The sequence below is a fragment of the Telmatherina bonti genome, assembly GCF_933228915.1.
Source record: "Telmatherina bonti genome assembly, chromosome: 11".
Lineage (NCBI taxonomy): Eukaryota > Metazoa > Chordata > Actinopteri > Atheriniformes > Telmatherinidae > Telmatherina > Telmatherina bonti.
This window is the reverse complement of record NC_136629.1, coordinates 26,854,463-26,881,980: the sequence shown is the minus strand read 5'-3', so window position 1 is coordinate 26,881,980 and position 27,518 is coordinate 26,854,463. Positions and strand designations below refer to the sequence as shown.

The following is a 27,518-nucleotide window of genomic DNA, read 5'->3' as shown; positions in this document are numbered from 1 at the left end:
CCTTATGTACTCTTCTTTGAATTTAGATAATCCCAAACAACCCTTCTTTCAAAAGCAAAGGACATTCATTTGTAAAATGTCACATATTATAAGATTTGCCAGGACTCCTCCTACTTCAAGTTTACCTTCCAAATTGTCAATTACAAGCAGAGTGAGACTTCTTACTTTTGACCGATTCACCTCTAAAATGAATTCTTTAATTTAATAAGTTTAACTTTCTTCAAACTCGCTCTGTTTATCGAAAATCCCCTTGACTCATAGTACATCTTACAAGATATTAGTTTTAATATCTCGCAGGTGTCTTTTCTTCTACACAAGGGACTGGTTTGACCAGTGGAGGTGTTTTTGTTCAAGCACGAAGGGGGGCGGAGCTTGAATTCCAAAATGGATTGAACTTCCTCTCGCTACGTCATTCTGGGATAGGCTGCGAGCTATCGAGCAACGCTGTCAGTCAACTAGGTTTCGAGCTGATTACCTACGCTCTCTCTAGTAAGTAAAGCGGCTGAAAAACATATTAATGTTCCCTATTTTTAAAAAGAGTTTAGTTTATATTTGTACTTTATTATCGATCCTATGGACTTTTGGGGTTTTTTCGCGCACACAAGTAGTTGTTTTAAAGTTAAGCGATGCTCATTGAACTGCAGCGGAAAGTTTTCGTCGTAAAGGCCCTGTTATGTGTAGCAACAGGTCCACAACATGGGACCTGGGATTAACATTGATGTGCTTTATATCTTGACGTTTATTTCTCCAATTGACGAGAAATAACAATGTGTTTTGTTTTCACCGCAGAACGGGAACCCCCAGGCTGGATAAAGTAGCCTTGCCTGCCGTCAGGTTTAGGCTCCGGGATTAAAGTGATCGCCAGTCTCACCGCTTTCGTCGAAACTACCAGTTGGGATTCATGCTGTGCTGCTTTGCTAAATGCACGAAGCTAAAATGATGCCGGTGAGTTGGTTTTATTTACAAAAGTTTTAAAATGCTCTTGCATTGAAACGTGTTTTTAGATTATTATCACCTCACTAACACTGCATTGTTGATTTTTTTTTTTTTTTTGGACATTTAAATGAACGTGGCAAGTTGACTTTGGTCGTGTCAGCACAGGCTTGCTATGGAAGTTTATCTTTCCTGATCGGGGATCGGATATCATACAGAATGACGTAATGTATCTGCCTTATGTATATCACGTATAAACGATTTCTTATATGTAGGCTGCAAACCAGACGTGGTCCATTGCGTTGACATTCCGTGTTACATATTCCAGTTGGGACGTCTAACCTGGAAACAATAAACTTAACGCTAACTGTAGATGCATTAATTCATCTATTATGCTTACTTCAGTAAATACATATCCATCCTGTCTCAGGACACATATCAAGCAGGAGGTACTTGCCAAGTCTTACTGGCACAAGCTAACCTCAACCCTGGACTCCTGCCGTGTCATCACCATCATCCTCTTCATCATCAGAGGTCCATTGCTTTTGCTGCAGTGCACGGCTCAATCTCTCAGCACTTGCTTGATTCATGGACAGAGAGGAAGGACACTGGTCTCTTTGCCAGAGCTTACTGTAGAAAAATAGAGCCTGAAACTGGTATTAAGATCAAATTAAACCAAATTGGAATAATGACTCTAACTGATTTAATCCATATTTATATTAGCAAAATAACCTTTTTGTGAATCTTTAAATACTTGGTAAAAACAAACAAACAAAAAAAACCCAGTGAAAAGTGCAAGTCACAATATGTAGATTTACATCACATAGACTGTTGTTCAGCTTGAAATACATTGTATGCAAATGAGTAAATTCTGACTTTTTTTTTAGAGGCTTTAATCAGACAGCGTTTTGCTTTTTTTTTTTTTTTTTGATGGGTTAATCCGACTTAAAGGATTAATTTGTTATCAGAATCGTTCTGTTAATTTTCAGTTGATTGCCTGATGGCTTGATAAAGTCCTTGTTTTTAGAGTTTGTGGCTTTTTAGTGCAGGTTGCCTGAAATCTTAGCAAATACAGAAAAACGACTTGTAATTAAAATTCTTACTGCTGTTTGCATACTCTCCTTTAGCCTCTTTATGTAGCTGGTACAAGATACAATGACTTCATATTGATGTTAACAACTGATGAAAACCCCTCTGTAGTTTTGTTTTTAGGTTGTTTTTTTTTTTTTGTATTGTTGTTGCCCCCTGTCAGACCTCCTTATCCAGTAAAACAGCTTGATCACTAAATTAATCCACTTAGTGGAGATAAAGATGTATTTGGATGATTCCTGTCTGGTTCACGACCCCAGTCTGTTGTTGGCATGTCGTCGTTTATTACGAACAAGCTTGGCTCTCATGGACATTGAAATAAATCATCACCCTTATGAAGTAGACTTGTTTTGTTATCATCCAGATGAAACCTCAGAATCAGTCTCTTCAATTAATTTCTGTCCCTCGGGAATATATCAGTACCTGGATGTGTTTTTCTGTCAGGTTTAAATGAAATACAGGTTCTGGTGTTTGCCTGATAAACACAATGTGGCCTTTATATAGCCATGACTGATGTGAGGTATTGTTTTATAAATTACGCCAATAGCCCACAACACTGCTTGTGCAGGCCAGGGACTTCAGAATGTGGTGTCATAATTGCTGGCTGGGATGGTAAATAGGGGGTCACTGTTTCTTGAGCACAATGGGCAGCAGGGACTCTTTAACAGTGTGTTGTAGAGAGCTTATTGTTTGTGCGCCTGTGTTGTGGCAGCTCCTGATAAGGGATGCTCGCCTTGTATTGAACCATAGCATCACGTAACTCATTTACCCCTGAATTGCTGCTATCGCTGCTTAAGTCTGCTTTGTTCTGCAGACATTCGTTAATGCCACATTTAGGCTTGAATGTTTGTGGTTTATTTGTCCATAATTCATTCTGTTCTTTTTGTCAGTATATTCAATAGATAGTTCTGGCAAAACAGGACCAACAACAAGCAAGTGGAAAATAAAAATGCTTTAAACTATTGCAGCTATGCATCTTATCACTTCTTAATTGCTCCTGCATGACACAAGCTGCTTTGTTTATGGATTTTTTGTAATCGAATCATTTTTCACTCATATTTGTTTACAGTTCTTTTCCGTCACATATTTGTACTATACCTTAGTGACATCAGAACATATTTGTCGTTGATGTTGCAATGGTAGCGGCATAGCAGTGGGTAAGTGAGGTAATGCTCTGTGAATGTTTTTTTTTTTTTTGTAACCACAGAAACTAGAAAAGGATTTCTCCGTCGCCACCACAGGCATCCGTTGACTCTGTGGGACAATTGTGGTGGTTAAGAAAGTAGAAAGAAGAAAAAGATCAATGTTAGCTAAAAAAATAGAGGTGTGAAAGTGCACTAAGCTTGTAATGATGCTGTATCTCTTTTAGTAGATATTTATCAAATAAATGTTGAGAATTGAGTAAAGTTTCAAGAACAGTAAATTGTGTTGCTGAGCCTGTAATTCACAAGAAATAATGCCGAGGCTAAATGATTTTATCACATGCATTTTGTTGGACTTATGCAAGGCATCATTGATTCAAAAGCAGCAAAAGATTTTTTTCTTGTTTCTGAGGAGAACCTCACCATTTTTCCAAGCAAGTATCAATTTGCCAGTTGCCACCTTGAGGTATTGGTCATCTCACAACTGTTAGTCGTCTGAGTAAAAAGAGGTATTGTTTATTGAAAGAGTGCAGTTCCTGGGGAATGTCTTAGTTGACGAGTGAAGACGTTGCGACCCAGCACTGTCTGATGTTGAGCTGCTAATCTGGTCATGAGGAATGCAAGGGCCATGTAGGTTAGCTCCATCTCTCTGTCTCTATAATGAGGTGCATTACCCTGATAAGTAACAGCTGTTTTAGACTGAATATTTAGGGTCCTCGTGTTTCAGCTCCAATATCTGTGTGGTGCAGATATAAATGTGTTGATATTGGCTTTAACTGCTTTTTTACATGCCCTGTTTATTTATTGATTTCTTTTGGTAATTGAGCTTATTTTCCAAACTCTACAGCTAGTTAATAAGTTTATCTGCACCGCTGCTACAGCTACCCCTTGCCATCCAATACATTCTGCCTGCTTTGAGCTCTCAGAGTGAAACTCTCCAACTTTACGAGGAAATTTATCAGACATCATTGTTCTTTTGACCAGATAAAACACATCTTTTATATTTCACAACTTTAATATTCACTCACTTCTACTGTAGATGTAGTCAAACTTCCAGCAAGTACAATTTTTCAGAACCAACCAGTTTCAGGTTGAAATTCCCAGAACTTTACCAGCAAACATACACAAATAGTTCTGGCAAAACTAAATGATATTTCATAATCAAATTAACAACCAGTTAATATGTAGAGTCTGTAAAACCTCTTCTTTAGGAGGGGTTCAAGAGATTGGGAGAGGAGAACAGAAGCTTAGTTAATGTCTGTTCTGGTCGTTATATTCCAATTTAAGAATGACAACCACAGTGCTTGGCACTTGTGAACAGTAGTTTTATCCCATTAACTTTTGTCAAGACAAAAACTGTTACTTGAGACTACTTTTCTACCTCCAGTCTCGGAAATTTCTGCATTGGCAAAACACATTCCACACACCTGCTTTATATAGTCAGCTGCTCTCCAGCTTCACTGAGTTCTGTTGTGCATATGATGATAGTTTAAAACCCTCAGTGACGTTAAGCAGTGCCTTTTTTTTATTTATTTATTTATTTATTTATTTTTTTAACAAATCAGTACAACTCCCACATTTTTTCTTTAATCCTGTCTTTTTATTTACCACATGAAGTCAGAACCAATATAAGACCATTTTGCTTATATATTTCTTATGCAGCACGCTAGCTGTTTTCCTAATACTGAAATGTATTTCAATGTCTACTGTTTTATGTAGCGTTTCTAATCATTTAAAACTAATAGTTAAAAAAAAGAAAAAAATCTGGCTTTTTGTTTCTAGCAAAAACGTTATTTTGTTCCCAATATGGCTTGTAAAAAGACTGCATGCTGTCTCCTCCCAAAAAAAATCACAAAATAGCAGTCGTCTAATCACACAGATAAGCTATTGAGGAATGTTGAAAGAGAGCAGATCATGAAGTGATACAGTAACTACCGCAGTGCAGTCAATGAGAAGAGACTTCTCTGTCTGAAGGAGTCGCAGCTTTCTGCTGCTCCAAACTGCTGTAAACGCTCATTGCTTTTTGTCCTATAGGTTCCAGCTGAATGATGCCACTGTGTTCAAATTACCTTTACCTTCTGCTTTATGTTACTTTTGACCTTCTCCCACTTGCTGCCTAATTTTCTAATGCAGTGTAGTAAAATAGAGAGTGAGTGATAGAGAGATGAAGAGAAATAATGCATAAATCCATTAGGGAGTTTTCTACTGCCTCACCTTTTGAAGGACTGCTATGCTGGAACTGTGTCAACTCCTGAAGCTGTTGAAGGAAAACCAAGGCACACACACACAAAGATGCTGCTGCCTGCAGTGTCTGACAAACTTACGATAATTAGATTCAGAGGCGACTTTGTCAACAAGACTCGGTTGATTCATTTGCTTACCACAGCAATATTTGTAATTGAAAGCGTGTGTGTGGACAATAGGCCCAGTAAACCTAAGGTGAAGAATCCTCGGCCATGGTTGAAGATTCACTGATCAACTTTTCTCTCTGCTACTGGCAACCTGCCTCAGCATGTCTGTTTTCATTGGTAATCCATGCACTCCTAGGTATCAATAATTTTTTTGAGTAAAGTAAGTTCTGAATCCGAATGTATTTAACTTGTCCATGATCGTGATCTCCCTGGTCAGTCGTAATACGGATTTTTAATCTGGTAGCAAAACTGATGATTTCCAAAATTGGTGTTGATGTTAAAAATAAAAAAAAGAAAAAAGAAAAGAATAAAGGAAAACAATAAAAAATAATGGGGAAATAATCTGGCAGATCTAAAGCTGAAAATTTAACATTAACTGAGACAATGGGCACGGTGACATGATGTTTTTAATTCGGAATAAAATATTTCGGGATTAACGTATTGTCCTACGAGTTTACATCCTTACTTAATTACTCTTTCAAGCAGCGGGATGGGAAGGGTTCTGATTGACAGAGGGGGCACACAACATATGACGTCTACCGGAAATAAAGTTTGCTCTCTGCTTTTCTCTTTTCGTAACTTGTAAAAATTACACAAGTACCAGTTTCGCCGCTATTTCGATTATCATTTTGAGGTAACAGCTCGACATGAGCATACTACTTCACTTTTTGCATGAACTGAGAAGGAGAAGAAAGATAGACCACCAAACATGGGAGGCAAAACTATGCTCGTCATTGGGACAGGACAAGGTAACAAGCATGCGCAGAACGACTGGTATGAACTTGGAGTGGAATGAAGGTTTACATGACAGAGGAATTAAATAGTTTGGATTTCAAAGGCGAATAAACCAACCACTTAGATCGGAATTAAGTTTAATTGCGAATGGAAATTTGCATTAGGAATGAAGTGTTTACATGATCGTTTTTCATCAGTTTAAAGCTGAATTAACTTTCATTCGGAATTAAACAAGAATTAATACTCCCATGTAAATTTAGCAAGTGTGACTTTTAAAAATGTGCTTAATTCTGTATGCACTAAAAATAAGTTTTGTTCACCAAGCTTTCTAATGAACAAATATGTTCTTAAATACTACTTAGAAAATTAAACAAGTTGTCATCCATTTAATTTGTTGAAGAACATGTCCTAGTCAAGATGGATTTAATTCTAACACTGGTGTTCCTAACACCAGAGGTGCCCACACGCCAGATCTGTTCCCTCAGCTGCAAGAACATCACTCCATAAATGTCCAAATCACCTATGACTCCCAGATCCACTCACTGAATCTGGTCTTTCATCATTAAAATATAAAGTGGCTTTTTATTTCAGTGATTAGTTTTTATCAACCAATCATGGTTATTTCCTGACCACCTGGTTATTAACAGGTGGAGCTCATCAGATGGATAATTTTTTCTGTAGGTGAATCTTAAAACGATGCCACAACAGATGGAAATTTGCTTTTGAGGATACAGTAAGCTTTATAATGAATATTTATAATACATTGTATTACTTCTGGATACACTCATGGATCCAGACTGCAGGCTGCTCTCCAAGTTCAGGAGTAATTTATGACCCATTTATGTATAAAGTCATTTTTATATTATTGGAAGATGATTATTTATAATCAAGTAAACACTGTAAAAATTAGGACAATCATGCTTTATTGCACATTTATTGTTTTCATTCATCCTTTTGTTATTAGGTATTTTTTCCTTGTCTGTCTGCATGTGTTTGCTAACAGCCCAGAAATCTTTATATTGTAAGGCTTTTTTTTTGTTTGTTTAATTTAAGAAAAGTAGGACCAACTGCTCCATCCTGTCGACTTATGAGGGGCCTATATGAAACATTTTAAGAGGAACAATTTAAACAAATCTGTAGTCTACGAACATGTTCATGAATCTAGCTGATGGTTTTCGTAAAAACTGGACTAGTAAAGCACTTTCTACGGTACTGGTTCCAATACATTCAGGGAAAAAGAGATTATCCTTCCATAAAAACACTGTGAAAAATATGGTGTGATACTATAAATTTAGATAATTTGTTTCAAGAAATTGTAGCACTGACGTGTAACTTGGCCAAGCTAAGATGAATTTAATTATCTCAGATGATGTTGTAGGTGTTTTAAGTTGTAGTGATGTAAATTCTCTGTCTTAATAGTAAAATTAGCTTCTCTCTTACTTCTGATTAATTCTTTTTTGGCAGTATCCATTGTAATTACTCTATTTCTGGAAATAGGAAACTGCAGCAGTCGGTGGTTTTGATAGCTTTCACTCTGTGTGTGTCCAATCTCATCCGTACATTGATGTTAAGAGACTAGGGCAGCAGAATAGGTCCTAGAGAGGAGACATTTTCAAGGTTGACCACAACAGCTCTTAGGACTTCTTTCAGGTCACATTATGAAGGGATCATAATAACTTAATTTAATTTCATCCCGTTCCTGCCCATTTGTATCAAGTCAGCAAATCCCTTGCAGCAGATCTGTTTACGTTACTGTGTGTTCCGTGTACATTATCTGAATGATCAGGGCTACCATAGACCAAAACACTCACCAATGTGGGACTCTTCACTCTAATTGGCTGCAGCTAAGGGCATCATATTGAAATTAAAGTCATCTGAGAGTTGTCTGTGTAAACAATAGGAGGAGCTCATTCAGCTCTGCAACCAATGTCATTTCCATCAGGGCTCACTCTTTAATGGGCGCAAGGATTCACATCACAGCAAAAGACATAATCAGCACCTTTAAAACTTTTATAGCTGTTTTTCTTAGTGTATAGTATCTCACTGTATATCCCTACTGGCACTGCAGCTTATTTAATTTCCTGCAGGATTGTGTCGGTGACAAAGACGGCAGTTTTCTATTCCAATAACTAAGATCAGATGTTATAGTATCCCTTGTTATTTTCATAGTCTCTCTTACAACCCTTTCAGCTCCTAACAGGGCAGGTCAAGCACTGCGTCTTTTTTCAGTCACCCTCTTTCTTTTAAATGTTTTATTTCCATGTCTTTGGTCTGTGTGTTCAGTTGTTACAGCTTTTCATCATTGTGAAATGCACACAGACCTATCTGTACCAATTTGTCTGGAACAAGTGGTCATAAAACCTGCCTGGGTAGTTGCTGTTTGTACTTTTTATATTCATATCATTACTTCTTTGCTGTTACATAAGGTATAGAGGCTGCTGCCTAAAGGCGTGCTATTGAATTTGAGCTTAGTATTGTGATACTTGGCCAGTAAACTGTTAAAAGGCTATATTTTCGTATAGCAGATTAACTTAATCCTGAGGATATATCCCCAGTGGCCTTGCTTTATGCTTTACTGTATAAATGGCTACAGGGCAGCCTTGACTTATTTATTTTTTTTAATTTTTTACATTTACTATAATTGTCATCCTGCAATCCTTAGCTGGCACACCAGTCTTAAATCCTCTGAGACAGCTATGACTTTGCTGATGCTATGATGGAATTATGAAACTATTGCTGTAATGGTGGACCATAGCCACAGAGACTGCCTGTCCTGTCTTCTTTTTTTGAGTGATGTCTTTACCTGTCACAGACTGGAAGCAAGTGCTATTGAGCAATTGCTTCTGTCATCCACTCCATCTGTACCCGATAGGCAGAAGGCAACGATATCACATTTTTGTCAAACATTGTCATATAAAGCAAGTGCTACTGCTTGTTCCACTGGTTGTATGAAGCAGACCCTGATTAGAATCTGCACTTCTGTGTCTCGTTTGCCATCAGCCCATCCTGACTATATTGAGCTGTTTAATTTTGCTTGCTGTTGTATCTATGAATATTTAATGATCTCTCAATTTGTCTGGCTGACTTAAACATGGCTCTCTTGGCTCTTTTAAGTGCACCTTTTCAAACTAGCTGAGCCTCTGCTGCATATGAATGAGAAAACCATGGAATCATAAAACTACTATTTTTTTTTTTTGTGCTATTCGTATACAATTAATATGATCTTTTTACACAGTGGTCTTCTGCAAACTAAAAGTAAAATGAGACCCACTTTTCAGGCAAAAAAGCAACAACATGAAATAATTCTATTTGCTTTTTTAAAAATTTTTTTTATGTATATTAATTTAGTTCCTTAATAATTACAGGTCTAATTAGCCTGACGATTGCATGTGCATACATGTCTATAACATCAATTCAGCATTGTAGTCCTTCATGACCAGACACGTGAGGTGGATGCAGATTGGCAGTAAAGTGCTAAGTCATCTCGTTGGACACTAGCGACCCCTGGATCATTAACTTTTATTCTGAGGAGAAATGGCTTCCAGTTTCGGAAATGCCACCCCTTAGACTATCTTCTCCTCCCAATGGCTCCACCTTTTCTCTATATTGTCAATCATTTGTTTCATTGGCCAAATATTACCAGAGTCTTTTAAATGTCATACGTCTTTGGTTGGTTGTGATGATGCCAGCTACTTAAGTAAAGGTTTGTGAAATGAACTGATGGAAGTTTGTCATCATGCTAACAAAACTCAATTGCTACTTGTGATTTTTTTCAGAAATGTCCTACAGTGACTACTGTAAAAAGTCTCAGCTTTAGGTTTGTTTTTCAGGGTGGTCTTTGGCAGTAGAGCCATTCGTTGAGAAAGAAAAAGACAAAACCTGTTTACAGCCTTTCTGTATTGTTCATTTCTGACAAGAAAGACTCAGTCACTGCTAGCAAGGATGAATCACCAACTGTAATAATGGGGATCTTTCATTTCCATCTCTATACAGCAGTTTAATCAGGTCCTGTGAGTCAGACCAGCACCCGTCTTCGTCCTCCGCTTGTATTGAGCAGGGGGAGAAATGCATTTCACGGAAGTTATATGGTGCTGAGGAGATTTTCAAAAGAAATACTTCATTTCCTCACTTACTCATCAATCAAACTTCATTTAACAGCTTCTTATCTTAAGGTTGTGCCATTTACTTCGTACCCCACAATTAAAAAGCAACTCAAATACTTTTGTTTCTACGCCATGAGTGCAGCTGCTTGGCATGTACACCTCCTCAAGCCCTTTGTGCTTGTGACCCAGCTGACCTCATGTTCCCTCCATAGCCCCGGTAGGCCAAACAATAGCTCAGTTTGTAAAAAAATCAGACAGTCTAACCTGGAGGTCCACAAAATGCATAACAAAGCTAGTTTAACAGTTATAAGCCTCTCATATTATTTGAGTCTGTTTGTTTTCATTATTGCAGTCACTGCAAAAACATTAGACATTTACTGGTAGTTGAAATGAAACAGTTAATTAAATTCAATATAGGGCATGTTTGCTGGCCTTATCTAAGCTTTTAGTGTTTTTATGTTGTCAGATTGTAGTTGGGGATATATTCCAACTCTACATAAAAAAACATTTTTAGCAGACTTTTTAAGTATGGCTATACGGATACTGATTTTTCATGTTTATTTTTACTATGTGTTTATTAGGGCTGTGACGGTATACTTTTGTCCCGATTTGATTGTTTTTTTAGGTGTGGATTCAATTTTAAATTGCGATTCTCACAATTTTTTGATATTGCTGATTTTTGTAGATTAATAACAAAAAAAATGTAAAAACATTTTTTTGCTAGTCATTTTTCTTGATTTCAATTCAGAAAAACCAACACAGTAGCCAGACAATCATAGTGCTGCTATAATGCCCAAGAAGACAAGTAAAAAGATGAATAAAAACAATAAAAATTACCAAAAAAAAAAAAGATAATGGATTACTTTATTTTTTTGAAAAAAAAAGATTTTTTTAACAAAAAAATCCCTTTTAATATTGTGAAGCAAAAAATTTTATTCAATTTTTCGATTCATATTCCCACCTCTAGTGTTTATGTAGACTGCTATAACTAGAGATAGTTATAAGCATATTTGCTGTGTGTGATCTGAGATTAAATGTCCTGGTTTTTTGTTTTAATCAGTTAACCACCAAATATATGGTGGTTATATTTATTTGATAGTTTTTTGATATGGTCTGTGAGCAGTCCAGTATTTTTCATGACTTATGAATATCTGCGTAATGGAGCTATGGCAACAGACAGACCAATTTTATGCTCAGTTAAGGATGTTTTTTTTGCAGCAGTAACTGAAGGCGTTCACTTTTCATCCAGTCTTGGGCAGCTTATTAAGATTTCCCATATCTTTTTAGATAGTCATAAAGCAGACTTAACCATCTGCCATTCACACACTGGCTTAAAAATCCAACGTCTTTAGAATCTACTGGGGTATTTAGTGTCTCTGTGCTGGGAAAGAGGGATCTCTCACACTGGTGATAGCACTAGTTCACAGTTAGATGGTGGGCAATGAAATGGAATTTTAGGAGCTGCTCTTTGATTTCTCTGTTGACAAAGAGAAAAGAAGCTTGAAAATAAGAGTGCTATCAGATAAGAAGACATTTTTTGCACGCACACATACACACATGGAACCGCAGTCGACTAATTCCAGAGAATTGTGGTGTTTACTCTGCAATCATCAACTTACCAGGAACCAGGATCTTCTATGTTGTTTTTGTTTGAGCTATCTTGGTCTAATCTATGTGGCTTTCTGCTCTCCTGCTGTGCACAGATGTTCCTGACTGTATACCTCAGTAACAATGACCAGCATTTCACTGAGGTTCCTGTTACCCCGGAGACACTATGTCGGGATGTGGTGGATTTGTGCAAGGAGCCTGGTGAAACGGACTGCCACTTGGCTGAGATGTGGCGTGGATCTGGTGAGTGACTGTTTCTTTCAGCCCACTTAAAATGTAGAAGGTATCATTTTCACAAATGCTGTTTGATTTGTTTGTTACCCAAATTTTTGCAAGCCCTTAGAGTTGCCTTTTTGAGGAAGCCATACATGGAGATGGGCTTTGTGTTCATTTACTTTTACCCTCTTTTCTTAAGGTTTTATCTCTTTTGAGTTTGATTCTGCAGCGCAAATGAAGTATAGCTCATAAATCCTGTGACAAACACAACCGTGTATCCTCTTCTTCTTTGAGGTAGAGGGTGATTGAGATTTTGTGCCTGGTTCATTTTTCCCCTTTGTGAGAGTCAATAAGTATTCAAAATCAGAATTCAAGGAGCTGGGCTTCATTGCCGTTTCCATGGCAATGCTGCTGCAAGGGTGAGGGAAGTGCCAATTATTTTGTTTGAGTACTTCTACAAGTGGTCTGCAAAGAGACTGCAAGATGCTAAAGACTCATTTTTTAGCCATACAATCCTTCAACTTCTGACTCTCCTAAAACAGCATATGTTGACATCAGATGTGGTTTTAAAGTTAGAAACAATATTTAGCTCCTAATTTATTTAACAATTTTGCCATTGTTATAATGGATCAGTTTAATTGACCTCTACGTGGCTGTAAGATGCCAGTGCCTGGAATGAAATGGGCTTTTAAATTTTTTGAAGAAAATGATGAGTCCTTTGTTTCAGCGCCAGCCTGAATAATTCACAACATTGGGGGGGTGTCAGCATTCACAAAGCAAACAGCACATGCACACTTGACCAACCTCTGTCTTGTCACATGTTTTGACCTTGGCTGGCTTAATATAATTAGAATGTTTCACTATTGAGTTTATGAAATGAAATGAAAAATACTTTATTAATCCCCAAAGGGAAATTCAATTATGGATGTGGTTTAACCTCACATCGAACCTTAGATTTTTATTATGTACTCCATCTGCAGAGAGACCTGTAGGGGAAGGCGAAAGGATGTTGGATGTACTCCAAAGATGGGGACAGCACAGAGCAGAGGTGCGATTCTTTCTGCGTCACAACCGAGCCCCTAGCAGGGAGTCAGGTAAGTGTCTCTGTATAACATAGCCTAACCCTACACACAGCAAATTGCAAAATAAAAGAGGTTTGTATGATCACTTCACCCACACAAAATTGACAATTGAGCTATGGCTGTCCTTGGAGAAAACACATTTGACAACAACATAATAAACTCTGGAGATGCCTGAAGCCTTTAAATAAACAAACATTTACTCATTTGAGACATTTTCATGAAGAGTCTTTTCAAAGAAGAGATTCATTATTTAGTCATCCAGTTGGAGATGAGACAGAAAGCTGCATATCTTGGTCACATTGTCATTGGTCTTTTACTTTCAATTTTCTTAGGTACATATAAAAGTCGAGTATATTGGACCTATGCTATCCTCTCAGACCCCAATTGCATAACTAAGCTCTTTTACCTCTCACAGCTTGAGTCTAGCCCAGGGATTAGATGACTGTTTTCCCTTCCTGTTATCTTACGCTGGTCTTGTTTCCCACAGTTAGTTTAGCTCTTATCAGTCAATTCAATATAGTTATACATTGCCCTCTCAGAATTTTTTTTTTCTTCCCAGTTCCCAATGTGGGCTTTTTAGATATATGGAATAATGTTGTGCTGACTATATTTGCAGAACTGCAGTTTCTTTAATGTTTACTCCCTAAACATAGCTACATTCTGTGTAGGTATGTTGCTTTTCCATGAGACAGAGAATAACATCTATTCTGTGCTGAACTGAAGTTGATAAGTAACCCTACACTTTTTTTTTTCACCTACTGAGCTTAGCGTGATTTTATGTTCAGCTAATGCTCATTCAACAGCATTTGACAGTATTAAGCGCATGTTCGGTATATCAAGGTTTATCTCAAAACCATTATGTAAGATAAAGGACCTTAGTCCATGGATAGACTCCTCTGTCGAATGCCGGTTGCATGGTTGGCGTCATGTCCACGGACACATTTTTGGACCCACTCTCAGACGATTATGTATTAGGTTTAATCCTGAGATTATTTGCAAGTCGCAAAGACTGCTGATCCTACTATTTTTTTTTCTAGAGGACTTGGCTAGTCTGTTTTGTTTTTCTTTTTTTCTTATTTTATATTGCGCTCCCTTTCCAGAGTAAAAAGTCCATTTAGTATGTGTTAGGATGTTTGTTGAGACTCTGTTGAGCGAAACGCCAAGATGAAGTTCCAGTCATTTTTCACAGCTGTCTGTCAAGGCCAGTGATCTACACACATTGTTGTCTCTTCGTTTAAATTAAGTTGGACAAAAAAGTTGTCTGTTAAGAACTGCAGCAGTGTGTAATATCTAAAGTTGTCTATCTTGTTGCCTACACAGGTGGGTCAAGAGGCTCAGATTCAAAAAGAAATGGATTGAGGGGTCCTCCGGACAGAAGACTGGAGAACGGGGTGAGTGCTTGACTTTCTTCTAGACAAAAAGTTTAAACATAATTTGCAAAATTACTCATCACCAACAGCAGATTATGCACACTGCAGCAAAATTGTTATTTTAATAAATGTGTCGAAGCAGAACTAAAGCAATGATTTTATTTTCTCAATTACAGGACATCTAATTTGATAAAGATTAAACGGCACTACTTTTTTGTTTCATTTTAGACTGGTGATTTGTTCTTTACTTCATGGTAAAAAGGGGTCAGGTGTTTAATGTTACTATAAAGTCTGTGTACATGGTTGGGTTTTGCTTTATACTTGCTGAGCAGACTTGATGGTGTGCCAGATGGTGCTGATTAATTTAGTTCAGTTAAAGTCCGTTCGCCTACCCTTGAGTCCCTTGATACAAATTATAAATGAATCAGTGCATCATAACATGAATGTGACTTAAATATAGAAATGTCAAATTATTTGTCCATGAATCACAATATATGGAGAAAAAAATGTAAACCATTATTATTGTTGTTTTTTGCAACATTTGTCTTCTGAGGGTCACTCTGTACATCGTATGTTCAGACTGACCCTCAGATTCTGTAACAAGTGAGGATGAATGTGTTTCTATATTGTTTTTTTGCTCCCCGTCTTGCCCAGGTGGCAACGCCTCGAATGGACATGACGCTGGCTGAGCTGCAGGAGATGGCTGCTAGGCAGCAGCAACAGATAGAAGCTCAACAACAGCTCCTGGCTTCTAAGGTGCATAAAAAAGTGCAAGATGAAAGAGGAGAGAGGGTCCAATAAAGATGGATTGGTACAAGAGATGAAGGGCTCGGGTGGTAGAGATGAAAGTAAAAGGCAGAATAGGAAGGGGGTAAAAGTGTACAAGACTGAGAAATTGGGTTGTTATTATAAAATGAGGATTTGATGCACACAACAAAGATCCTGAATTAAGTCAGGTGCACTTTGGAGGCTTTGAACAGTATATTTGAGCTAGTTACAAGACCAGTATTGAAATATGAGTATGAGAAGACTTGCTACCTTTGGTTCTCACAGTGAAGGACTTGTCTAGTATTTACTGGATATTTTTTAGAAACATAATTTTTGTTTTTTGCTTTGAATTCATTAGTCTCACAGCAAGAAAGGTCCTTGACATTAAAAAGGAAAACAAAGTATCTGAGTTCTTGATGAGGTTCTTTTTAAAACATTTTCATCCAAAAATGTCACAAATTAAGATTATTTTCAAAAGCTTTTTTTTTTTTTTTTTTCCCCACCTCCTTCATTATCTTGCTCCTTCCGTTCTAGTGCATGCCTTAGGATAGTATTACAAGCCTAGAAATGTTACTTCCTGCCAGTCACATGCACTTTGTACACAAGGCAACTAAACAAACAAAGATTACTTTCAACACACACTTTATTGTGCTCATCTTAAAACCTGTTCCTGAGGAGCATACCATGTTATAGTTCATGACAGATGATTGATTTGTGAAAGTTAGGAACTGGATCAGATGGGTTTGACTGGTCAGTGTTTACATAAAATGTACTCTTGGTTGATGAATGGGGAAAACTAATAGATTGTCTTTCTTTTTTTTTTTTTTTTTTATAACTAATAAAAGTCCTTGTAGTTCTATTCCCAACTAATTTAACCAGAGTTCATAAAGTAAAGTTTTACCTTGTAAACCCTTCTAGCTTCGTAGATTCATGGTCAATCACTCAGGAGTGTTTTTGCTTAATTTTACACTTTTACTCCTTACTTTTGTCTGCAGGAGCAGCGGCTGCGCTACTTGAAGCAGCAGGAGCAGCGTCAGCAGCAGCAGGTTTCTGAGCAGGAAAAGCTCCAGCGGCTCCGAGAAAACATCGCAAATCAGGAAGCTCGGCTCAAGAAGGTCAGGGCCCTCAAGGGTCAGGTGGAGCAGAAACGTCTCAGCAATGGCAAATTGGGTAAGCTCATAGAGTCTGAAGTAATAGAATATGGTATCTGAAAATATTTTTACAATTGAAGCTAAAGAGATAAATATTCAGAACAAAATGTATTCTTGTGAATTCATGTTGTTATTTTTCTTTTTTTCTCTCCACTTCTCCATCATTGTACTTTGTCTCCAGTGGAGGAAATAGAGCAAATGAATAACCTGTTCCAGCAGAAGCAGAGAGAACTAGTGATGGCTGCGTCCAAGGTAGAGGAGCTCAGCCGACAGCTCGAGTTGCTTAAAAATGGCAAAACGGACAATTTCCATGACAACCAAAGCTCAGTGGCTGAGCTCGATCGCCTTTACAAGGAGCTGCAGGTGTGCAGATTAAACAAAAAAAACATATTTGTTTTATGCGGGCACTGGTTTTAATTTGTCTGTTTCTATCTGCAGCTGAGGAATAAGATCAACCACGATCAAAACTCCAAGTTGCAGCAACAGAGAGAGAGCCTAAACAAACGTAACATGGAGGTGGCTGCGATGGACAAACGGATCAGTGAGCTTCGAGACCGGCTGTGGAAGAAGAAAGCCGCCCTTCAGCAGAAAGAGAACTTGCCTGTAAGTCTTAACAAACCACAGCAGACTCAAAACAACCTATATTTTCTTTGCAATTCCCTTTTTTTCGCAGCTTTAACATTATTTGTACAGCAAACTTGTAGAGTTGCTTTTATCAGAACTCCCCCTACTGGCCTTAATGTCAAGCTGTGGTATCTTTCTTTACCCCCTAAAGCCTCAGGTCCCCTGGCATTCAGAACTCAGCCATGTCAATGTAAGGCCACTTCAATTTTCTGTCCTCTGTTTGGGGAAAATATGTGAGCCCTCATTATAAGGAATCAGTTCCTTTCCATTTCTATCTGTCTTTTTCTTTCATCTTCTCTTCTTTCTGAGATAGCTTTTGGGGATGGATTATTGTTCTGATCATAAAACCAGAGCTAACACGCCTAAATCTCGGTCGACTTTTCATATGCCAAAAAAACAAGTTCTGAAGATGAGAGAAGTAATGAGTGCAGACTGTCATCACAAGCAGACAGGAATGTCTGAAGAGATACAATCTTTTCTGGCTGCACTCTTACCAGAAACAAGAAAAGCTGAACGACCAGTTTTCTTAAAGACACTATCACCATCTTACAGCAATGACAGCTTTGTTGAATTCATTGTGTGATTGCCCAAAATATAAAGAAAGAATAAGTGCATACTGAGAATCTGCCAGCTGAGTAATTTAGTCTTTGGTTGAGTTTCCTGCCTGGTGTCTCCGTGCTCCTCTGTTCCACTTTCCAGGAGTTGTTTTGTGCACAAGTTCCCGTGGGACTGTAAATAACAGTAAACAGACTTGTTTATGAAACAGCATGTGAAGAAGAAAACATTACATCTGCAGCGCTTGAGATTGTGTGCTTCTGATGATGGAGCTAGAATATAAAAGTTTTAATAAATACAATACAATATAATCAAACTAAATAATTCTATTAATATTGGATAATTTTATGTTTTTCCCCTCTTTTTGATACCTGTCATTCTCACTGTTTACTCTCCACTTTGCAGTTCTCTAATTATGTTTTCTAAATGGTTTCAATTCCTTTCAGGCATAATAATGGTGCTTTACTTGCTTTAATTAAATTGAATACAAATCTAACCAGAAACTATTTAAATGCAAAAACATTTGTTCATTACTATTGACTTTGAGCTCTGTAATGTTTTTTGTCATTTTAGATGAAGAGGAAAATCCATTAGATATTGGGCATGGAATGTGAAATCAATAAGTTAGCACATAAGTAATAGATTATATAATGGGAATGTCACTCACCCGACTAAAGATGCCAAATGACTTTAATAAACAGCTTTCATTCAACTTAAAACCACTCAGTTTGTCCTCTTGACAAATCAAATGCAGGAGGACCTGTACGTACAGGGCTGGTTGGATTTTTAATGCATGTTTGTGTTAGAGATGAATACCTCAATAGGCCTTAGTGAAAAGGTGATTTACCCACATCCTGCTTAGAATCATAATGAGTGATCCTTTTTCACTCTAGCACAAAGAAACTCTCCGTCTGAGTTGCTCTCCTCCTCCCAAACAGCAAGTGTTCCTCTGACATCAGCCAATAAACATGTGTGACTATACTGACTGAAGAGAAGTAGTCTAAGAGTTGATAGCTAGGGCTCTTTTGTTTTTTTATGTAATTCAGAAAACACTGAAAAGGGTTTATATTAGATTGGATAAATCGGATTATTGGGCATTTTGAACTACATTTGCATGTTTGTGCTTTTGTTTTCCCAAGAATGGCTATCCTGGTAAAGAGAGGGCTTCAAAAGACACACACCCTCAGGTAACTAAATCAATATTGGACTTGTACTTATTTATCTGCTTGCTTTCTGATCTCATTTCTTAAATAGCACCTGATTCCATTAGCTGTTGTATTATTTAATTTGCAACATGACATTTGAATCATGTTCATTTTAAGAGTCAGTTTCACAAAACCAAGGCATGTGACCAGTTTTACTGGAACAAAGGGTTGATTTTTTACAAGAAACTGAAATGGTTTTAAAATAGAAGTTATTAAATTCAGCTTAATAAATTTCGAAAGTTACACAAGGCATGTAATCCTTCTGTATATGTTTTTTTGTGAACTTTACTATTTTTATAATCAAGTCTCACATTAAACCTGCAACTCTTAACTGTTCTAAAACTCACAAGAGGTATAGATTTCTAATTATTCATAGTAAGTGCCTGTTTATTCCAGAAAGATATTTTTGGATGTGCAGTTTCCTCTTCCCAGTTGAAAGGATTTTTAAAAAGTACCTTTTTTTTTTTTTTTTTTTTTTTTTTTTTTAAAGGAACAATGTATTTTGTTGAAACCTCAGTATTGATGCAAACAGGCTTTTTGTGATACTCCGCTCAACCTCAGTCATTGAAAGGGTTTGTTGCCATTGTGTCATCTACATGTTTGTGTTTGTTTTCTCTCTGCTATCTGTTGTGCTCTGATGGATTTGAATTATCTTGCCCAACATTTGCTGCATTGATAGCAATACATGCCTTTTTTTTCCCCTTTCCTTTTTCTGTTTTATTGTACAGCTGCCCTCTGATGGCCAAGCCGGACAGCAGTCAGGTCCGTCTCGTGTGGCAGCAGTTGGTCCATACATTCAGTCGTCCACCATGCCCCGGGGTCCAGCTAGACATGATTTGCTCGTAAAGCCAGCATACCCAGACGGCACTGCCACTTTGCCATCCCACGACCAACAGAGCAAGGCTGGAACAGGTGAGAAACCAGAAAAAAAACAAAAAAACTATCTATATGCTGCCTTTTGTACCTCGTCCTTCTGTGACTCTGGTCTCTGAGGGGCTGACTTGGCAGCACACCCGCTTGTTGTCCCATCTGTCATTTCTACTTTTAATTTGCCTTCTAAATTATTAATTCTTCAACATGTAACTGTTAAAACTAGCTTGTATGTTTTTCTTTTTTCTTTTTTTTTTATCCAAATAATTTGAAGGGAATTTACATAAAATGCTGCTCCACCTACTAAGTGTTGTCATTAATGTTTTTTGTATACATATTTATGACTAAACTGTCCTGCCTCCTGCAGGAGCGCAAAAGTCGGGCACACCTTCTGATTATGATGTCACCTTGAGCTCAGAAGGTAGCCAGAGTCCTCCTGGATGATGTGTTGTGTTTTAGCTTCGCTGAGTCTGAATACAAGTTTTGTGTTTTTGTTAAGACTGACGTTTGCAGTGAGTGAAGTTTTTGTATTGGGAGTCTTGTTAAGTTGTCTCTTTATGCTCTCTTTCCCACAATTTCTCACTTCAGTAGATTTAAGGAATCTACACTTGGAGTAAAATAGCAGATATTTAAATGCTACTTGTTATTAACAGACTTATAGCAGCAGCAAGTACAGCCATTGTGTAGTTCCCTGAGCTATGCTTTCAGCCTGTTACCAAAATGTTGCCCATGTTCACTTGGTATTCATGAATATCTCGCTGATAAATAAGAGTATTTCATTTACAGTAGTCATAGAAGCAGCCCCATAGTAATAAAAATTTCAATTAAATCCTAAAGAGACAGCAAGGCAAAAACAGTGTTTAATCTGACAGTTCATTTAAGAGATTAAACTGTTTATGTGAGAGAATGAAGACCAAATTAAGTAAACTGCAGTGAAGTCAAAGTCAGCTGTCACAACAGCACCCTCTGCCTGGGGATTGTAGTAAAATGTTTTCAGTGCATTAGAGCTTTGTAAAACTTGTTTTTATTGCCATCCTATAAATGGAAATTCATTTTCATTATAGCCATTTACGTTGGCCTTATAGTTGAATCAGTTCCTTATTGGATAGAGGTCCAGCTTTGAGCATCATGCTATTAAGAATTAATGACAAGACACTAAAAGATGTCATCACAAAACAGCTGAAAGCATCATCCACCCACATTCACATTCATTAACCTACATTTACCTACTTCAAGCACAACCACATAATTAAGTAACAAGTTTCTTCCAAGTCTGTCCGGGTGTTTGCAGTTGTTTCTGCATGTTTGGTTGATATGATGTATGGAAGGAGGAGAGGGAGGGATGGGAGGGAGGGAACGCTGAGGAATCTGCTCTTACTGAACACTCATCCTCAGTTCTTCTCAAACATGGTGCATGCTGCAACACAGGCTTCTGTTGGTAGTGCTCCTCTCTGCAGGGCCCCTCATGGGGTCCATTGCCTGGGTCCACCTAGATTCAATCTAGAGCAAAGGGAGATCTGGAGCTTTAAGGCTACTTTGTATTTTCTTGTCTTTTGAATGCATCATCTTCAGAAGCCATGTTCTTGCTTACGCCTCTGAAAGAGCTGCGGGCTAAAAGAAAAGGTACATAGTTGTGTGTGTGTCTGCTTTTCAGTTACTTTAGGAAGATTTATCTTATTCGTGGGTTATCTGTATACAGAAGATGCCTAATACTCATAATTTTCCAAGCCAGATATTTGGTACTGTGTTCTTGTTTTGCTCCTGTTTTGATGAAGCGTGCTTGTTGAGTGTTTTGCCTCAGTTCTTTTTCCGCAGCTCTAAATGGGTCAGTTGGAACAAACGTCTAACCTTGACTTGAACTGACATCCTGTATGGACTGCTAAACCCAATCCTGGCTTGTCTGCGAAATATATGGATGTTTGATGTGGTTGATCAAGTCTTCTTTAAATGGAACATTTAAATACTATATGTCCATCACAAGGCAAAGGGGCCTTGTGATGGACATATTCCCATTTTGTTCCGTTTGCGATGAAACGCTAATCAAGCTAGTAGCAAGAATACATGCTTAGTGCCTTATCTGTCTGTGGATGTCTGTAGACTTACATGGCCATGGGCTGGATCTTAGCCATTCAACCAAAAGCAAATGATGATGATGATGAGTAAACCAATGTGGTTTTTTTCCCTCTTTTTCCTCCTTCTTAATACATCACATTATCTCTCTGTGATTCAGCACAGCATAAAGCTCTGTGAACTTAGTGTCTAGTTTCCTCTTTGTGTGTCATGCCTTTGTTTTATCTTTTCTGTGTGTACAATCCTAGTGTGTGCTTGTTTAAGATCTAAACACTTGCCATTTCTTTTCCTTCTTCCCTCCATCAGGCCTTCAACTTGGGAAGCCTGTAGACTGGAGTTCTTCAGGTCCAGAATCAAACTCTAATGGTCATGGTTCATCTTCAACACTGCCACGAATGACCTCTCACTCCAACTCTCACACAGAACAAGGTCAGATGTCCTAATGCAGACAAATTGATCACAGAAATTTAATTGGAATCCATTCTTGATTTTTCTGAAAATAATGTTTATGACAGGATAACTTCTTCTGAAAGAGCCTCAGTTATGTCCCATTAGTGGATGAAATCATGTTGGAATCTATGAACCCTTAATTCTAACTCTACATGTGTTCTGTGGTTAGATGAGTCTGAACTGAAGAGAGACAGGAAGGTGCGTCCATTCTCGATGTTTGAACCCACAGAAGCTCCTGCTACCTCCCTCCGCAAAAACCAGAGCAGTGATGATCTAGTCAGGGATGCCCAGGTGAGTAGAGGACCAGCTTTTTTCATAATAAAGGGGAAATCGCAAGTCAAATTAGTTAACCAGCTGAAATGCACATTGCATCTAATATGCTTTTTTTCCTACTCTATTAACCATGTTAGTCTGCTCCGAAGGCTCCAGTCAAGGTGCCACCCCCTGTCCCCACTAAACCAAAAGCCTCAGGCGTTGTTCCTTATGGAAAGTCAGGCCTCAACACAGGCACTTTCCCTAAAGCCAAGCCTCACAACCAGCACCCACAGGCTTCCCAGGGCCGCAGCCCTCTCCCACCCTCTCAGAGCCAGACACTCCCCTTACCATCCAAGCAGGACACTCCACCTGCAGCTACGGTACGACCCTTCACCCCAGAGCTTCCATCCTCCAAAGACAGCAGCCTGAGTAAACCACAAACACTGGCAGCCAGCTCCATCTACTCCATGTACACAAAGCAGCCTGGCTCAGGAAAGCCCTTCCAGCCTGGTATCCAGGGAACTCTCAACAGGGTTCAAAGTCGCACCAATGGATTTGTCAGTGGTAAGAAACTTCATTGTCGTTCAACAGAGATTAATCATTCCCATTTATGCTCCTATAAAGCAGAAGTCTGTTTGTTCAGAAATATTCTTTGTCTTTTTGCTTCGTCTGTAATCAAACTGTGGCTTAAATGATGACAAGTAGCAATATGAGGATGCACTTTTTACTGTTTTTTTTCTTTTGTCTGTAGTGTATGGTAAACCAGTGATCCCTAGTGGAATGCCCCAGCATCCAGAGAACCCATACCTAGAGCGTCGCTCCCCTGCCTTGGACAGTGAAGTGGACCACAGTGGAGCCAGCAGTGCAGGTCCCAGCTTGTCTGAGGGCCCCCAGCCAGAAACGGAGCGCATCCCCCGGCCCCTCAGCCCTACCAAGCTTCTTCCCTTCATTTCTAATCCCTACAGGCATCAGAGTGATGGTGACCTGGAAGCTCTGAGAAAGAAGCTCTACAACGCTCCAAGGCCCCTAAAGAAACGCAGTTCTATCACTGAACCAGAGGGTCCATCAGGCCCCAATATTCAGAAACTCCTGTATCAGAAGACCACACTGGCAGCTATGGAGACCACTGTGAACACACCAAGCACTCCCTCCTATGCTGGAGAAGCAGAGAAGGCAGCTGATGGATCTGTCGGGCCGCATGGTCCAAGCCCTCTAAGTGGTGCTGAAAACACCCCATCGGATACAGAACAGACTATGGAGGGAGGACAGCTCCCATCTCACACCACAGAAACCAGCATCCCAATTTCAACCACGACTGAGCAGACCAAACCACCTTTAGCCATCCCAGAGAGCGATGACATTATCCCCCCTCCTCCACCATCCCACCCAGCCCCGAAGCCAGAGGATGCTCTTTTCCCTCCACCAGCCCCCGTTATCTTGGATGACACAATGCCCAACTTGCCCCCTCCACCCCCAGAAGGCTTCCTGGAAGAGTTCCCTCCATACCCACCACCCCCATACCCCAGTGGAGCGGAACAGGACAGCTTGGGAGAAGACACCTTCAACATGAAGGCACCTGAAGTCACTGGACAGGTCACACTTCCACCGGTATGATGCACCACTTGAAACGCTTCATTACCATCATGTTACTCTGAGCTGTTTGTTTTTGAAGACCATCACACAGGTGGCGCAGGTTGCTTCAGTCAACTTTGTTTAGACTGTCTTCTGTTTGCCTTTGTGTGTTTTTAAATCCCCTCACATGTTTGTTAATGTCACATGGGTCGCAAGTTACAGTTTGTGCACGTTCTACTTTTTATCGACCTGCTGGTCGGCAGCAGTAGCCTGCTCTGATGTTATGTAATTAACTAATCCATTGAAAATACTTCAATTGTTTCTGGAGAAAGTAGGTCCTATTCCCACACTAATAGGATAAATTCTGTGCTGAAAATAAGCATAAGTTGACATTTTCTAGTTGCTTAGCTTTCAGTGAAACTTTTTAAGCAGGTTTGTTGGTTTTAAAAGAATAAACCAATGAGAAATGGTGTTGTGACCCATTTTTGCCCCTCACCTCCCCTTCTGTTTTTTTCATCTCCATGTAAGACCCATATAAACACTAAGGAACTTATTTTTTCCACGCAGAGGACTGCATTTGTTTCTAATCAGGTTGCATAACCATGGTTTAGAGCAATGAATTAGGTTTTTCTTAACTGGTGCTCATAAACTGGATTAGTGAAGCACTTAGAGTTGGAAAAACAAGTTACTTCTCTGCTCCAAGCTCAGACTGAGCACATTTGAAAGAGGGACAGCTCAACGGGACAAACTTCTTGGTGACATCCCAGGAGTCTTAAAGTGGAGATTTAATTTTCTTATTTGTGATGTTCTGATGGCCGTTTAGGATAATCTGAGTTACTGAAGATATTAATTGTCTTTAGGGAAAAAGAACCAATTTGCGCAAACCTGGCTCGGAACGCATTGATCACAGCATGAGGGTGAAGTTCAACCCGCTGGCTCTGCTGCTGGATTCTTCCCTAGAGGGAGAGTTTGACCTCGTCCAGAGAATCATATATGAAGTAAGACTTTTTTTCTCACAAAAAAGGCATTTCATTAAATTTTTTTTCTCGTGTATTTGTGTTTTGCTTTTTCTGTTAGGCTAGTAATCTCCTAAAGAGTTACAGAGAGAAAAAAACATGTAAAAGTCGCTTGCATCTCTTGTTAAATATAAAGCTTACCCAGCCTGTCACTTTTCACACTTTGCATGTGATTTTATTTTATTTTTTAAACCACAGGTGGAGGATCCTAGTCAGCCTAATGATGAAGGCATCACTGCTCTACACAATGCTGTTTGTGCTGGACATACAGAAATTGTCAAGTTTTTGGTTCAGTTTGGTGTCAACGTTAATGCAGCCGATAGTGACGGATGGTAAGTTTAACTCGACTTCTGTTCGTTTATTGATGTTGAAAATGTCACAAGTTTTTGTTTAATATATTACATCTCAAAGCGAACTGAAAAGCTGTGAGCTAAATTGTAGTAGATTTTTCTTGTCAAAACCCAGTTGTCACGTCAAGGATTTAAGTCTTTCTCAGCACAATTACATGCTCAGTCTTCCTCATATTCTTCTGCTCTTTTTCCTTTTCATTGTAGGACACCCCTTCACTGTGCTGCATCTTGCAACAATGTCCAAGTTTGCAAGTTCTTGGTGGAGTCTGGTGCAGCAGTCTTCGCTATGACTTACAGCGACATGCAAACAGCAGCTGATAAATGTGAAGAAATGGAAGAGGGCTATACGCAGTGCTCTCAGTTCCTTTATGGTCAGTGAAGGCTGCTGTCTGATGTTAACTCTGTTGTTTTCTGTGATATTGACCAAAGTTAATTTGATGGTTGTTCTGTCGGATCTTTCATCCATCCATCCTTAGGTGTGCAAGAGAAGATGGGCATTATGAACAGGGGGGTGGTGTATGGTCTGTGGGACTACACTAGTGAAAACCCAGATGAACTCTCCTTCCATGAAGGAGACTGCATGACCATCATTCGCAGAGAAGACGAGGATGAGATCGACTGGTGGTGGGCACGCCTGGGTGACGCAGAGGGTTACATTCCTCGCAACCTCTTAGGGGTGAGTTGTAATTGTGTGATTATTCGATGTTCAAAATTTTTTGCACAAGTTTACATTGTTGACACGTGTCCCTCTCTCTTACAGCTTTATCCCAGAATAAAACCAAGACAGAGAACCCTGGCTTGAAACAGAGCTCAGCTGATAGGGATCTATGTAAAACACACACACACACACACACACGGAGGCTTTAACAGACAGGAGAAGAAAAGAACTATTCTGAAAATGAGAGACGAGAACAGACCAAACAATATGAAGGATAAACAATTTCTGGCACTTTGTTGTATCTATGATAGATAGATGGACACCCCTTCCACACACACTCACTTTTCTAGGACACACTTTGTACTTGTGACACTAAACTATGTTTTCTCTTATTCTGCCTTTTTGTTTTGTAGCTAGTATCCAAAACTATACCTATGAATAACTCAAATAATGGGACGTGAATGGAACAAACAGTATTTTTTTTTATCCCTAGACAGTCATTTTCTACGCTCATAAATAGTCTTTTAAAGATGTTTTTCTGGTTATTTTCTAACTCGCTCTGCGTTTGATATTGCAGAAGTTCAATGAGCAGATGACAGTAAAGCTTTTGAAATGCTCTTCTACCATGACAATCCAGGCGGTTTATTTCTCATCATCTGTGCCATGTTTTCTGCACTGGTGGTATACACTTTCTAACCACCACTGTTCTGGGAAAACACACTGAAAAGGAAATGACTGGCAGAAGATTCAGAGAAAAGATGTTGACTGTTCACTTGCGATGACTCTGTGGCCAATGATACCCAGAAAGTCAGTCAGCTTTCATGCATTGGCTTGTGGTTGAGATGCCATAGATGCTGTTTTTGTCACTGAAAATGAGTGAAGTGTAGCAGTAAGAATAATATTATGAAAACAAAATTTCAAAACTTTAGAGATCCTTTGGCTGAAGAAGTGATTTCATGCAGTATGTTCTTTTTTTTGTTTTTCTTTCAGTCATTCCATTAAGATTACAGTAATGTGAGAGTAAACCTAAAACCTGAAGCCTTGATTTTCTTTTCTTTTTGTTTTTATTTTTGTAATCGCTCAGAAATTACATAATGAAATCTTTATAAATCATGTCCAAAAGATAGAAAAATATATGAATAGATAATAGGAAACTTAAAATTTAGCAACCCAGCTTACCACATAACTGTTTATGCAAAATGTATTTATTTTTGTTACTTTTTCTGTAGCATTTTTGTGAAAACTATAACCACAAGTGTCCTGTAGTATTTTAAACATTTACAAT

The 27,518-nt window shown here is 38.6% G+C and overlaps 1 protein-coding gene across 3 annotated transcripts; it reads left to right on the top strand.

Annotated features, from left to right (window-relative positions):
- Window positions 1-428: 428 nt before the first annotated feature.
- tp53bp2a (tumor protein p53 binding protein, 2a) lies at window positions 429-27,518 on the top strand. Of its 3 annotated transcripts, XM_079249409.1 has the most exons (21): window positions 429-489; window positions 790-945; window positions 12,117-12,264; window positions 13,218-13,331; window positions 14,640-14,710; window positions 15,344-15,445; window positions 16,453-16,627; window positions 16,790-16,971; window positions 17,047-17,211; window positions 18,927-18,974; window positions 19,721-19,904; window positions 20,230-20,283; window positions 22,239-22,361; window positions 22,552-22,673; window positions 22,793-23,201; window positions 23,389-24,245; window positions 25,070-25,207; window positions 25,424-25,557; window positions 25,780-25,946; window positions 26,052-26,251; window positions 26,336-27,518. In XM_079249409.1, the coding sequence occupies exons 2-21, from the start codon at window positions 922-924 to the stop codon at window positions 26,375-26,377; spliced, it is 3,459 nt and encodes a 1,152-aa protein (XP_079105535.1). In that variant the 5' UTR covers window positions 429-489; window positions 790-921; the 3' UTR covers window positions 26,378-27,518. The 3 variants fall into 3 exon arrangements, with proteins under 3 accessions (XP_079105535.1, XP_079105536.1, XP_079105537.1); XM_079249410.1 differs by lacking the exon at window positions 18,927-18,974; XM_079249411.1 differs by lacking the exon at window positions 20,230-20,283.